The sequence below is a fragment of the Tauraco erythrolophus genome, chromosome 27 (assembly GCF_009769465.1).
Source record: "Tauraco erythrolophus isolate bTauEry1 chromosome 27, bTauEry1.pri, whole genome shotgun sequence".
In the NCBI taxonomy this organism is placed as follows: Eukaryota; Metazoa; Chordata; class Aves; order Musophagiformes; family Musophagidae; genus Tauraco; species Tauraco erythrolophus.
Window position 1 is genome coordinate 1,113,528 of NC_141491.1, and position 13,727 is coordinate 1,127,254.

The following is a 13,727-nucleotide window of genomic DNA, read 5'->3' on the forward strand; positions in this document are numbered from 1 at the left end:
GGTCTGGTTTGGCTGCGGTGCCCGAAGCCCCTCACCGTCGGACCCCGGTACCAGGACTCCCAGAGCCGGGAGGGGGCATGAGACCCCCCCACCCCCCTCCCCCGCTCCAGCGCCCCGCCGCCGGGAGAAGCGGCTCCGGAGGCGCCACTCCCGCCGCGCATCCCGGCTCCGGACGAGCCGCCCGGCAGCGCGGGCTGAGCTCTGCCCCGGCGGCAGCCACCGCCCCCCGGTGCCGCCCCCCGGCCTCCCCGCCGCGACCCCCCCCCGCCCGGCCCCGCTCCCCTCCCCTCGCCGCGCCGCGGGTGGCTGCGCGGGCGGAGCGCTCCATGGCGGGGCCGCGCTGAGCCGGGCCATGGAGCAGCACCTGCGCCGGCTGAAGCAGGAGCTGGTAAGGGGGCGGCGGGCGGGGGTCCCCTCACCTTCAGCCCCAGCCGGGGCTCGTCCCGCGGGCTGCGGTGGCGGAGAGCGCGGTGCCTGCGCGGTGCCTGCGCGCTGCGCGGAGCCCGAGCGCAGCGGGGCTCGGCCCTTTGTGCGGGAGAGGGGCAGCGCGGGTCCCGGCCGCGGCACTCGGGGGTCCCTCCGCCGGCTGCGCCCCTTCCGCGAACGCGGAGGCAGCGCTCAGCCCTCCCGGCGCCGGCGGGTCGGTACCGCCGGTCCGTTCGTCTGCGAGAGAGAAACAGCGCGCGGGGGGCTCGGGGGGCTGCGCGGCGGCTTTCAAGAAAAGATGCAAAGATCAGAAACCAAAGAAACGTCTACGGAAATCTCTGATAAGAATAAGTTTACGGGAATCAGAGTGATGTAAAGGGAGCGTGCGCTTGCCACCTCCAACAGCCTCTGAAAATACTTCTGCTTTAATAGGAAAGCCTTTGTCATAAATCAGCGCTGTTTTCTCCCTCCTCCCGCTCCGATTCTGAGGGTAACCTCACTCGCCGAACTTGCTTGGGCTTGTCCACAAGCCGGAAGGTGGTGTTGGTACACTGGGGCTTGCTGGGGGTGGGTTAGCAGGAAGAACTGACACTTTCCAAAATCGGGTTGCGGCGCTTAGTAGGTCTGGCTGGGGCGCAGCGCGTCGCTCACACAAATAGATAAAGAGAACAAAAGGGGGAGGCAAGGCAGAGCAAAGAGGGGTGGGCGAAGTTTCGGAATGCTCAGGAGCTTCTCGGTTTAGGACTTAGCAGGATGTCGATCTCAGCTGGTGTTTGTGCTGACTGGAGTTGTATGGAATGGGCTGGAGTACAGCATTGCTGTCCTGCCCGCGTTACAGAGCACCCTCCCCGTGTAAGCACCATCATTTGAGTCAGCAGAGACCCACGACGTTACAGCAGTGCCCAGGGCAGGATGCGGGACGGTGGTGCTGGAGGGAGCGGGGTCCTGCAGGTCGGATGTGTCTGGTGAAACGGGCTGGGCAGCAGCGCTTTGCTCTGAGTTGATGTGGCAGCAAACAGGGACATGTAACCTGCTCGTGTGACCCATGTTTCCCTGGCAAACAGAGGAGCTGGAAGACAAACAAAAACAAAGGAAAACAAGTCACTGGTGTGCTGTACGCTGGGTGTGATGAATGAAATGCAAACTGTAAGCCAGGACATGTATGGTGTAATCTGGAAGATCTTTCAAATCTGAATAAGTTGACAGGTGAGATGGGTAAAAAGAGGAACTCTCGAAAGAGCGTGCTTAGGATAAGGTTCCTAATTCTGCATTTTGTGTTCTAAACACATCAGTTTCATTATCTGAGCAGTATTTTTTTATAGAAGCCTAAACATTGCACCTTTACTTGTGAGTCTAAAACATGCCTATTTTGTATCACACAACATAACTTCTGAAGAATTAGAGTATGTTTGAAAGGCAGGCAGATCCTCACACTTCGTGTGGAAACCAAAAAAAACCTTAAAATGAGAAAATTCTGTTTTTTTTCATACCCTTGCTATAATGCAGTAATAGTGGGGGTTTTAGTTGCAAAAATATGACAACTTTTATTCTACTAATAAACCAAGACCTTAGCCTGGCAAAGATTTATGTATATGCTTGGCTTAAAAACCAGGGAAGGGGCAGTTGCCACATTCAAGAGGACTACTTGTGACTCTTGACTACTTGATGACTACTTGTAGGACTGAAAGTAGCCTACATCTTCATTCGTTTCGTTTTCACTAGTCACATTCTTTCCCCCTCCCACCCCCCAATTTTTGTTGCTCAAACTTAAAAAAACTGACTTTAACCACGAATTCTCAGGGCATCAGAGCGCAGTCGTGGAGCTGTTGTGAGCACAGGCGTGCCAGGACAGCCCGCGGGGCGACAGCAGGAGAGACCCTCGGCCTTAGAGCGCCATCGGAAACGATTCCTTTCATCAGCAACTGAAGCGAGCTGCAGATTGCATTTAGTGAAGGTGGGAGGACTGTATTAATTAGAACAACCATAAATGATATCCTGAGCAATAACAGCTTTTAAAAATCAATACTGTCAAGATAGGCTGGAATTAAAATAGATTAATGTTTCTTTAAAGAGCAGCAAGCAGCGCCATAGACAGCTGGGACCATCTGCGTTGAATGGTGAGTGGGAACTGAACCTCTTGACCCCACTGCTGTACCACTTGCTTCATTACTGGGCAGGTCATGCCTCCAGACATTAAATGCACCAGAACTGGGAATCATGCGGGAGGAATGGTGGGAAGGACTTGGCCAGCTCGAGACAATGAAACACTCCGTGGGCAGCTAAACAGGAGTCCAGTTGCAGGGGCATGACTGTGAGCGAGAAACACAGTGCATTATGTCCAAGGAGCAGCTCCGGTGGGGTGGGAGGGACTGCTGGGCCGGGCGCAGAGGGGTGTTGTGCCGGCAAGTTCGGCACAAACGCTCTGTTTGAGGAACCAGGCTTGCTGCGGCTGGTCAGTGTCACACGTGGAAGTTAGAGGCCGTTGGATTAGCAGAGGTTGAGTTTGTCTCAGTGTAAAGCAGCCTTTGGCTGGGTTTGAGGAAAGGATTTTCTCAAAAAAGAGCGGATGTTGGCACAGCTCCCAGTTCCCAAGGAAAGGTTATCTTCAAGTGCAACTCTATCCCCCAACAGTGTGGGATTTGAGGATTCCAGCTCTGATTTTTCTTTCTCCTGCTGCCTGCATTAAAATAACTGCGTGCTTGGTTTGGGCTGCTGGTGTGCCCCGACGTTTCGACACGCAGCCTGTGCACTGGGATCACGCCGTGCTTTGCCAAACCAGTCACAGGTGAGCATGGGTCGGGGCGTGCTTACACTGATGGTCTGCCCACTCTACCACGGCTCCCGAGGATGAATCCGACCCGTTTCAGTCAATGAGAGGTCTCCTATTCCAATCGCATGTTTTCCATTGTAAGCTGATAGTTTCTGGCATGTGTGGTGTCCCTTTGATTGGAATTCATTCAGAAGCTTCCACATGCAAATGCTGCCCAGGCAGGAGAGCCTCAGCTGACACAGCCATTCATCCCAACCGGGTGTGGGATCGGGGGCAGCGCTGCAGTCGGATTGATTGCTGGAGCCGGGTCCTCATCCCAGTGCTGGCACCAGCCTGCGGAGCTGTTTTGGACAAGCCATGCCAGCTCTCTGCACCTCAGCCTCTGTATGCAGAGAATACAGAAGACCTTGTTCACCTGGAGATTTATGGACGCAGTGCGGTTTGTGAGAATGTGCAGTGCTGGTTTGTAGGTCTGGTGGTGGAATAAGTTGTGCTTCTCCACTCCTGTCATCCCCCCCTTCCTATGGCAGCTGTGAAACGTGCCACAGAGCTTGTGAATCTTCCATTAATGCAATTAATCCCCGTCCTAAAAGTCCTCTTGACTTTACCGGCTGGATTCGGAATCTGCAGACATCGTTCCGAGGCACAGAAGTATTATGTCTGCTTTCCGAGTTGCAGAATGTTATCTCAGCTGAAAGATCAAATTTAACGAGAATTGTCTTGCTGAGGGATTAGCAGAGAGGAATTTCATTTCCGTGTCTCACGCTGCAGATGGCATTACCTCCGTCAGCTTTCTGACACGAGGGTTGTTTGCATTTATCCGTAGTAACACCGGCACAGTACTGTGGGAGGGGGCTTCAAGGCCCTTCTGCAGTAAGAATAAATCACTTATTATCAGCCAGGGACTGGCGAGTTCGGGGGGCAGATTTATCCTGCACTTGGGGTTTGCCTGGCTGTAACGGGCCAGGGCTCACGGTCAAGTTCGCTGTAGTTGTAACTTTACTTTGCATGTTCTGGTCTTTCTTGCAGAATCCAGGATATTTCTGAGCTTTCTGTTGCTCTTTTTCTAGGAGGAAAAGTATTGAAGTAGGTATTTAAAACAAACCCCACCACTTTGACTTAAACTTTTGAGTGTTCTCCCTGCACATTCATCATAAATGCATCACGTTATTGAGCTTGATAGAGTCTGACTCTCTTCTTGGATGAATTTATGTCCTGGTAGACAATGTTTCTTGCTATGAATATCTTGCAGGAATAGAACATTTAGTCTGAGTGAAAAATACAGCCAATTATTTTTACTCTTTGTCTCACACTGGGTCCTATTCCGGTAACTGTGTCATGCTCGAAAAGGAGCCTGCTGTATTTTCATTACTGCTGTTTCTGAAGGAGCAGCTCCGTGATTCGCAGTAGAGTAAGGCAGAAATGACAGACCTCAAGGTCTGCTGTCACCACAACTCCAGCAAGTGGAAACACGCAGCTCCATTTACGTCTCTGCCGATAAAATGGTCCCTTCAAGGGTGGCTTTACCCATCACTGCTGGAGACAGTCAGAAACTTGGGTGGTTATCGCAGAATCTCGTTCCTTGGTGTTGCCTTAAGGGAAAGTGCAAAGGAGTCACTTGACAGCAGATGTCCTGTCACATATAACCTGAGCAGCAAAAAAGCAGTCACAGGCTTTGCTCGCTTGTTTATTTCCAGAGAAGGCTCCTAAAGATGACAGTGGATTTTTGCAGACTCCCAGCTGCACGTATTCAGGAACGTTAAAGACCAGATCCCCCAGTGCAGCAGAGCACTGGGCTGAAAACTGACACTTTTAACCATCGTCTTCAATGGTCAGTCTGTGCATCGAGGCTTGTGGTCCCTTACCCCCGAGTTGTGAGTAGAAGTCTGAAGGTTAGAGTTCTTCTTGGTCCATTTATTTCCTGGTTGTAGAGAATTGATTTTCTAATTTGCCTTTAAGCATAGCAAGTATGATTGGGAAGCACAGAACAGTATCTTCGCAATGGAAAGGAAGGCAATTGATAAGGGAGATGTTTAACTGAGTGATGTGAACCATGTCTTTTCTAGTTAACATCTGTTTAAGATTTATTTAAACTATTGGGGAAAAAAAAAAAAAAATCTTGGTGAAGTTTCGGCATCCTTCCTCTTTCAAATAAATAGCGAGCTCACAGTTAACATCCTCATTTACGCTTAAAACACTCCGGAAAGACAAGAGGTGAAAAAGACTTGAAATAATTGTGGTAAAGTAGAAGGACATAAAGAAGCTCACAGGCCCTTGGCACCCACCAAGGGAAGGAAAAGAAAGGTGCAACTTCAAGCTGCAAAGCAGCTCTCTGAACCGTGCAGCGCTCCGAAGAGTTATGCCCAGCCCCAACTGCAGGCTGGCTGAAGATTAATCTAGTTAGTGACCCAAAGGAAAACACAGCAACAATATGATCAGCTCAGCACTTCTAAAATAATTTTGGTCTCTATTATGTCATCTTCTTTCAATACCAATTGTTTGTTGCTGGTTCTGCTGCCCATCAGCACTATTATTAAGAACGGCTATTTGCCGTTGGTTCTTTCCTGCCCTCTGAGCAATAACTTCCTCTCGTTGCGTTTCTCCTGCCCAAGAGCTGGACATCTGTCTTCCTCCTCGTTACGACAAACACGCTCAGAGCTCTTCTTTTCACTTCTCTGTGCTCAGCTGGAAGCCGTGGTGTGTTCGCTGGGTTCTTCCTTTTCTCCCGTCAGCATCACGAAGCTGCTGTGGTCCCAGGCAGGCCAGATGTGCAGATGAGCTGGGAGTCCAGACAGCTGTGGCTCCAGGACATTGATGGGAACTGAATTGTGAGAACTCGGTGAACGTAGATGCTAAAAGGAAAACATTAGTTCCCAAAGTGGGTTAAAAAAGTTACTTATTTACCTGCAAAGTGGGAAGTGACAAGTGAAATCTCCCTGATTTGTAGTCTCAGCTGTTTGGTTTTGAATTTGACAGAATGCCAGTGACGGCACGAGGATGTTCCTTGGGGCAGGTTGTCCTCCTGCTGCGTTAATCAGTGGTGGAAGATCATTGATTTATAAACTGTGTAAGCCAATTGTGGTTGTAGTTCTGGGCATAAATATTTTGAGGAAATCATTCAAAAGCGTGGCTCACAAAGCGATTGGTGCCTTTGCTACTCAGAATGGTGGATTTCCAATGCCAAACAACTCCATATTTGAACTCTGCCAGTTTTGCAAGATGCTCACTGTTTGTTTGAGGTTTTTTTCTCCCCTCATATTGAATATTCCCTTGATGATCATTTGAAAGCGCTTGAAAAGCTTTTGAATTTTGCACGTTGGTTTTCAGTGCTCAGGGTGACTCCCTTTGCATTTAGCCAGAGCTGCCTTGTTCGTGCCTTCGCAGGAGGATTGGTCTGGAGGTAATTCCTTACTGCTGGAGAAGAAACGTGTAACATCACACTGAATCCCAGCCGCTGGAGTGGAACGTGCGCGTCACCACTGCTCAGCCCTGCACCTACTTGTCTTGCTCCAAAAAGCATCTGCTTTGGCTTGCTCCAAATTAGACTAAAACTTTTTCAGGCCAATTTTTAAGGATTGCAAAGGTTTCAGGAACAATAACAAGGTGCAGTCTGAGGCATCTGATTTTAACTTTTACAGAGATAAATTTGAACATCTGCAAGTGGCCATAGTTCGAATTTGGCTTTTCTTGGAAGCAGAGAGGCCAAACAACCACTTGTATTGCAGCACAAAGCGTCTCAAATTAGACACCCAGAGTCCCTTGAAATGCTGATGTACTCGTGCCCCTTGAGCAGAGAGCAGCAGGTCCAAGAAGGGAGGATGCTCAGGAGCCAGACCTGTGCTAGACCCGACGTTTTGGAGCGAATGCTGTTTCCCTGCACTCCGCTCCGCAGCACGGCTGAGCGCGGGGCCGATTCAGCCCCAGGTTTGGGATTTGCAGCTCGCAAACACGCGCAAGACAGGACATCCCCGTGGTGGCCAGCTTACATAATGTCACTTGCATAACCCCGGCAAGCACAGTCAGGGTCTGTCCTCATGCCAAATCAAGGCTCTCTGGGGTCTTGTGTCACATTTACGCTCTGTTTGAAGTTGCATTTCAGTTCATCACAAATTCCAGCTCCTCCTACACGAAGCGTGTGGCTGCAAGGCTTGTCCCTTCAGCCTCAACTTCCCCCCACCCCGCAGGCAGAGCATCCCTTTCACTTCCAGCCCAATCCGCTCCATGAGTCGCAGAAACTCTTTTTCCTCCCGCAGCCCAGATAGTCCAATCTCAAACCTTCGCCAGGGTGGTGGTCCCTCTTCTGTGGGAGATTGTTCCTTTTCTGGAGAGTCTCAGAGGAGCCAATCTGAACTTGGGAGAACTGAGATCCACTTGGCAGGGAGGAGAGAGTGGCTGTTAGATGCTGAGGAAGAAGTTTTTTTTCCTTTTCCTCCAGGGTTTTCTCTCCAAGGTGAGTACTCTTAATTACCACAGGGTAATTACTAGTGGATGAAATCCAAGCCCCTGCAGCCTGTTTGGTCACCAGTCAGTGACTTCACTCAGGGCTGGGTTTCACTCACTCTTCCATTCTGTAAAAGACCAAACAGATACCACGAGGAGCAAGAGATAAAGCAGGGAGGTTGGTTTGCTTTGATTTTTAACTTGCACAACCCCAGATTTCACAGTGTTTGCAAGCAGGGTTAAAAGCCTCAGGGTATTTAAAACTGTCTTGCTGATGGTGGGATTCACGTTTCCAGAGGGACACTGTCCCACCCCAGAGCAGGTTGCTGAAATCAGACAGATGAGGGATGACCCGACAGCCCCCATTTCTCCTGCTCTGCTGCGACGGGAACGGCTCAGCCCAGCCCTCGGCACCAGCAGCACCGGCCAAACCTCATAGTCACTTATGGGAAAGTGTTTCCGTAGATGAAAACGTCTCTTCTCCTCTTCCAGTGGCTCGGGCTCCCCAGGCTGGTGCTGGCACCAGGTTTGGCAGAACCAGCTCCTTTGTTCAGAAAGAAAAGCGCTGGATTCTGAGCTTTTGGGGCTCAGGTCTTTTCTTGTCTGAGGGAGACCGGATCTGCCTGTGAGCAACGACCACACCAATGATAAATGCTGCCTATGAAATGTTAATGCTTAACAGAGCCTCTCTGGATGAGGCCTGCGTTGTAACGATACCACCCATCACGGGGGGGTTAATTGAGTCAATGAGGTGAGCAGCGGAGCCGGGTGGCATATGCCAAGGGCTTGATGAGCCCAGTCATTACCGCGGGAGCCTCGTCACTCGCCGCGCCGCGATTACAGGGGGGATTTGGTGGGAAGTGGCCAATGAGGGGCCAAGCTGGCTCCAAATCCAGCTTTTTGCAAAGCCCCAGATAAAAGAGACTTCCATTAATAAGGCGAGAAAGGTTGGGACGAGGAGCATTACAGCAAATCTGGAAAGGTAAGGTGATAGTTTTGTCTGAGGCTTGTCGAGCATATGGCCCCGGCTTCCGTACGGGAGACGCGAGCGCTCGGGTGGTCGGTGAGTGGGGCATTATTTTCCTGTCTGCAGAAGAAGAGGTTTGTTTGCTGATGTTAAAAAATTAGATGGCTGGAGGCACTTGATAGTGTAATCGGGAAGCTAAATGCAGAGATTTTCTGGATCGTCATAGCGTGTGTGCTCCTTCTGGGTGATGGCTCTGAAAAATCATCGTAATCTGCTGGCTAGTTTTAGATTCTGGGTTTTGAAAAGGAGATTTGTGGTCAAAAACTGTTGAGAGCTTTCCACTTATGGAGCTACATTGTTACAGAGGATCCGTGGTTTTGATGACTGCTCTTTCTCACTGGTCAAATCCAGGTAGAAACAGAAATAGAGCAAGTAATTGAACTAATTTAGTGAAAACAGAGAGGTTAAAAAGTAAAGTTTGATAACGTAAAGCTGAACATAAGATGCATCTGTCCTTTTTCACCTCAAGCTCGAGATCTGTTGCTGTACAAAAATCGTGACGAGCCTTTTAAACTGTTTATGGCAGCGTAGGCTGAAGCTTCTCCTAGACGGTGGTAATCTCTTCTGCAAACCACCTTACATCGATGTGACATGTCTTCACCTCCAGCCCTGCCGTCCCCTGCTGCTCTCCCCTCTCCTTCCCATTCCCACTCCCCTTCTCTGCTAAAAAAAAAAAAAAAAAGTGGCAGCTGTTGGAAAGCATAGCCCATTTGTTTTATGGTGCCGCTTTGGGAATATGATCCAGATCCTACATGAGAGAGAAAGCAACAGAGTGAAAGAGAAGAGGGGGGAATGTAGAAGCTCTGGAAAATAACTTGCTTATTTTAAGTCTAGTATAGAAAGTTAAATCTTTATAGCAAGGTTCAGGGATAAAGCAGAACCGCTGCGAGAGCTTGGGAATCAGAGCTTGGTAGCTTAACGTAAGTCATTTTAGAGTTTGTTGGCTGTTTTGTACAAAATTTCAAGTGCATTGAAATGTCTTTGATTGTCCTCTAGTGAGAGGTGCCTGCAATGAGGGGATTAAGATCTGAAGGCAGGTTGTAGAGTAACAACGTGATCCTTATTGGGGTTTATTTTTAATTTGCTTTAGCACTTTAGGTTCTCTGCGGAAGGCACTTCTGTTCATTACTCTGACTCCTGATTTCAGTTAATTGCAGGGCACAAAAGACTAAAGCAGAAGAACCGGCGGCAGCCAAAACCATTCGTAGTTCTACACCTTGGGCTTCTGCCAAGCAATTAATGGAAACTCCAACTATTGTTGTTGACAGGTCAAAAAAATCCACTCCTTCTGTCAGCTCCTCAGATTCTCTAGGAGCTTCCCTCTAAAAACAAAAGAGATATCCAATTGCTGTTCCATCGAATGGATGTAGTACAGGTAGGACGCACGTAAAACGTGGTCAGTAGGACGACGAGGCAATGTTACCGAAAGCTGCTCAGCCCAGAAGTCCTGCCCCTTTGGTCAGACTTTTCTTGCTCTCTCCTGGCTCCTGGAGACACTGACTCACTGTCTGCTTCCTTCCCTCCGCAGCTATCCATGAAGGAGGTGGGAGACGGGCTGCACGAGCAGATGAACTGCATGATGGGTGCACTGCAGGAGCTCAAACTCCTCCAGGTCCAGACAGCTTTGGAGCAGTTGGACATCTCAGGGAGCCGAAGCACCAGTTCTGGCACCGAGCAGCACCAGTGCTGCCGAGGCAGCGGAGACGTGCCCGGGGCCCCGCAGGATGCGCGGCTGCGGGGGGAGGCGTCGGCGGAGGAGCTCAGCCTCACGCCCCTCGCGTGTGCCGTGACATGGCCAGTGGGTCTGTCCCATCCCGCGGTGCTCCCGGAGGGCAGCCACCTTGGAGACACCCCCTCCTCCTCCGGGAGCCTCTGCGGCGAGGACACTTATCACCCAAAAGGACCTTCCTCTGCTTCCATCGGAGCAGAGCACGGCCACCCAAGGACATTCGAGCCCAGCAGCCAGGGCACGGCTGGGGGGTGGCCGGTGTGCCAGGAGTGCCCAGGGTGTGACGATGGCCATGACTGGACATCCTCCCTAATGTCCCAGAGCAGGAACCGGCAGCCACTGGTCTTGGGGGATAACATCTTTGCAGACTTGGTTGGGAACTGGTTGGATCTGCCGGAGCTGGATAAGAAGGGGGAAAAGAGCGAGGCGTCCCTGTCCTTGAGCAGATCCCAGGAGCTCTGCAGGAAGTTCTCCCTCACAGCCAACATCTTCAAGAAGTTCCTGAGGAGCGTTCGGCCAGACCGAGACAGGCTGCTCAAGGAGAAACCGTGCTGGCTTCCGCCTGAAGACAAACAGCCCGAAATTTCTAAGAGACCCAAAAAGATGAACAAACTCAAGGGGACATTTTACTTCCCACTTCACGGGAACGCCCAGAACCATCACAGCAAAGCAGAGAGGTGCCCAAAGGCAGAAAGCAAAAGTGAAAAACCCAAAACTGGCACCAAGAAAGTCCACGATACCATAGACTACACCCAGTCCGGGTTTGACATCAACACAGCTGTTTGGGTCTGAGTTTGCCCGTGTCCCCTGCTCTGCCAAGAGTTCCACACCGGAGAGGAGCTGGAGGCCATCCACATCTTTTCAGGAGACCCCCAAGCTCTCAACGTGGACTGAGATGAGAGATGAGTCCTCTGCAGAACAAGCTGTGGGCATCAGTCAGCTGCAAGGAGGGTTTTCCAGAGCAGTCCAAGCTGCAGCTGGCAGCCCCCCCACGGGGAGGCTTTTGGGAACCCATAGTTGCAAAAATGATCCAAATCTTTAGCAGCTTTAGGGCGAGTGGTGCCCCAGGCAACCAGCCACTTCAGGCCCATCGCCTCATGTCTGCTTAAAATAGCTGCAGCACAAAGTTCACTGTGTGCATGTGTGTGTGAGTGTGCAAATATATATAGTTTTTTTAAAAAGAAAAAAAAAAGTCTATTCCTGCTTGTGTGCACTTAAACCGGGTTATAAACCAGGCAAGTCAAGCCCTGTACCTGAAGCACTTGTTATTTAAATCGAAAGAAACAAGTCTGAATTTATAAGACTTGAACAATTGCCAAGTGGGGGTGTTGAACCCCGGCTTTGTTGCATTTCAGCTACGGCGTTTCCCCCCTAAACTGCATCTCCACCACGCTCCCAGCATCTCCCTTTTCCCCTGCCAGTTAAACCAGTAGGACACAAGGCTCCTTTCGTGGAAGTTTGTGACCCTCGAGCTCTCAGGGGGTTTTTGTTTCTCTCCCCACTGGTCACACCAGACACAATGTTGCGAAAGTTTATTGTTGAGGTTGCACCGAGATACAAAGTTGCAAGAGATGTTTCTTGTTGTTGTTTCCGTTTGCTGTTGTGTACAAACCTCCTCTTGCCAGAACCAAGTCCTTCCGTGTCCGGCTCTCCAAGAGTTCCCAATAAAGTGGCGTCAGTCTCCAGCCAGGGCTGACCCTCAGTCCTGCTTTCCTCCAGCGCAGAAGCCTCTGGATTTTCGGGGTCACGGAAGCCCATCCGAGCGAGCAGGGGCGGTGCGGGTGGCGGGGCTGGAGCTGGGATCACAACCGGGAGCGCGCGGGTTGTGTCAGCCTGTTCCCAGTGGGACTGGGGAGCAGCCAGGAGAGCTTCCATCCAAGGAGAGGTTGTAACTCAGAGCAGGGAGAAGAGCTGCAGCCAGAGGTCTGTGCCAGGGTCCCAGTGCTGCTCTGGAGGCGCATCCCATGCTCATTCCCAAGAGCCCTCGGGTAAAACTTCAGCATCCATCCTCCTCACCCAGCTTGGGGAAAGGCAGAGGAAGAAACATTTGCAGGAGAAGCTGCTGCTGAGGGGTCCCCTCCTCACTGTCTCCAGGAGTTGGCCATGATCGAGGTGAGCCCCCAGCCCCCGTTTCCATCAGCCGGGAGCCTCCCCAGGCGCTCCGTGTGCGCAGCAGTGTTATGTTGCAAAAACCTGTTCCGCTCACTCCAAGTTTAGGAAGGGCTTATGTGCAGCAGCAATAGTTTGGGGTTTTTTTTAAACATGCAATTCTATTCCTGTTGTAACTTCCCAAGGCAGAGAGGCCAGCAGAGCAGAGGCACAGAGGGAGAGGTGGTTTGTTTTTTTTTTTTTCCCTCTTGCAAATTAAATATAGGCACAAGACAAGCCCCGTTTCTGCCCATACAAGGCGAGGAGTGGGTCAGCATCTGAAAGCTGTGCTCAGCACTTTTTCAGGAACCTGAGTTGCAAGCAAGCTTTTGTTTTTCCTTCTCACAGGCTTTCGGTCTGGTTATTTTCCCCCTTCATCGTTTCTCTGAATGCCAAAAGGCTGTTTCTAAAGCATTTTGTTTTCCTCCTATCAGTAGCTCATCCTGTTTATTACAAATACACCCTTCCAGCACCCACCAGCCTTTCCATAGGGTCAGCAACAGCAAAGAGAAGGAGCTTTCTACAAGCAGCAGCACAAAAGAGAGCAACAGTTTTACCTGCACCAACCTCAGGCCCTGGGGAGCGTGGCCTCACCCCAGGGCTTCCCCACTGCCCATGCACAATCCATCCCCATGGGCTGTCACAGCATGGGGGGGAGCACCAAGCACAGTGGCATCACCCTACAGCACCCCCCACCCCCAGGACACATCCCAGCCGTACCTGCCTGGCACCAGAGGCTGAGCCCCACGGAGAGAGGAGCACCGTGCTGGATGGGGAGAGGCTGTGGGGAGCTGAGCACCCACAGCAGGGGCTGTTTAAGCTTATCATGGAGCATTGCCCTCAGCTGTGGTGTGTGGTGGGCAGCAGGGAAGGGCCCAGGCTGAGCACGGGGCAGGGGCACGGCCACGGCAACGCTTTGGCCGAGAGATGGAGGGTACGTTTCTACAGGTGGTTATTTCTCCAAGGCCATGTGTTTTCCAGGAAACAGGATGTGTTTATGCAGGACACGGGGAGATCTGGAGCCTAAAATGCACACTGGGAACCTAGTCCGTGGGAAAAGCGGTCCTTGGGGATTTGTCTCCTGGGGCTCTATGAACTCAAACCCGCTTTGCCAGCGCTGGGGCCCCTGGCAACGGTTGGATCTGATCCTCCAGCCCAGCAGCTGCTGTGGAGCCGCTGCTCCCATC

General features: G+C 51.2%; 1 protein-coding gene across 2 annotated transcripts; it reads left to right on the forward strand.

The window, feature by feature from the left end:
- The first annotated feature begins 349 nt into the window (after nt 1–349).
- On the forward strand, nt 350–11,184 carry INKA2 (inka box actin regulator 2). Of its 2 annotated transcripts, XM_086627429.1 has the most exons (3): nt 353–388; nt 10,192–10,550; nt 10,641–11,184. In XM_086627429.1, the coding sequence occupies exons 1-3, from the start codon at nt 353–355 to the stop codon at nt 11,182–11,184; spliced, it is 939 nt and encodes a 312-aa protein (XP_086483555.1). The 2 variants fall into 2 exon arrangements, with proteins under 2 accessions (XP_086483556.1, XP_086483555.1); XM_086627430.1 differs by having other exon boundaries at nt 350–388; nt 10,192–11,184.
- Nucleotides 11,185–13,727: the final 2,543 nt, after the last annotated feature.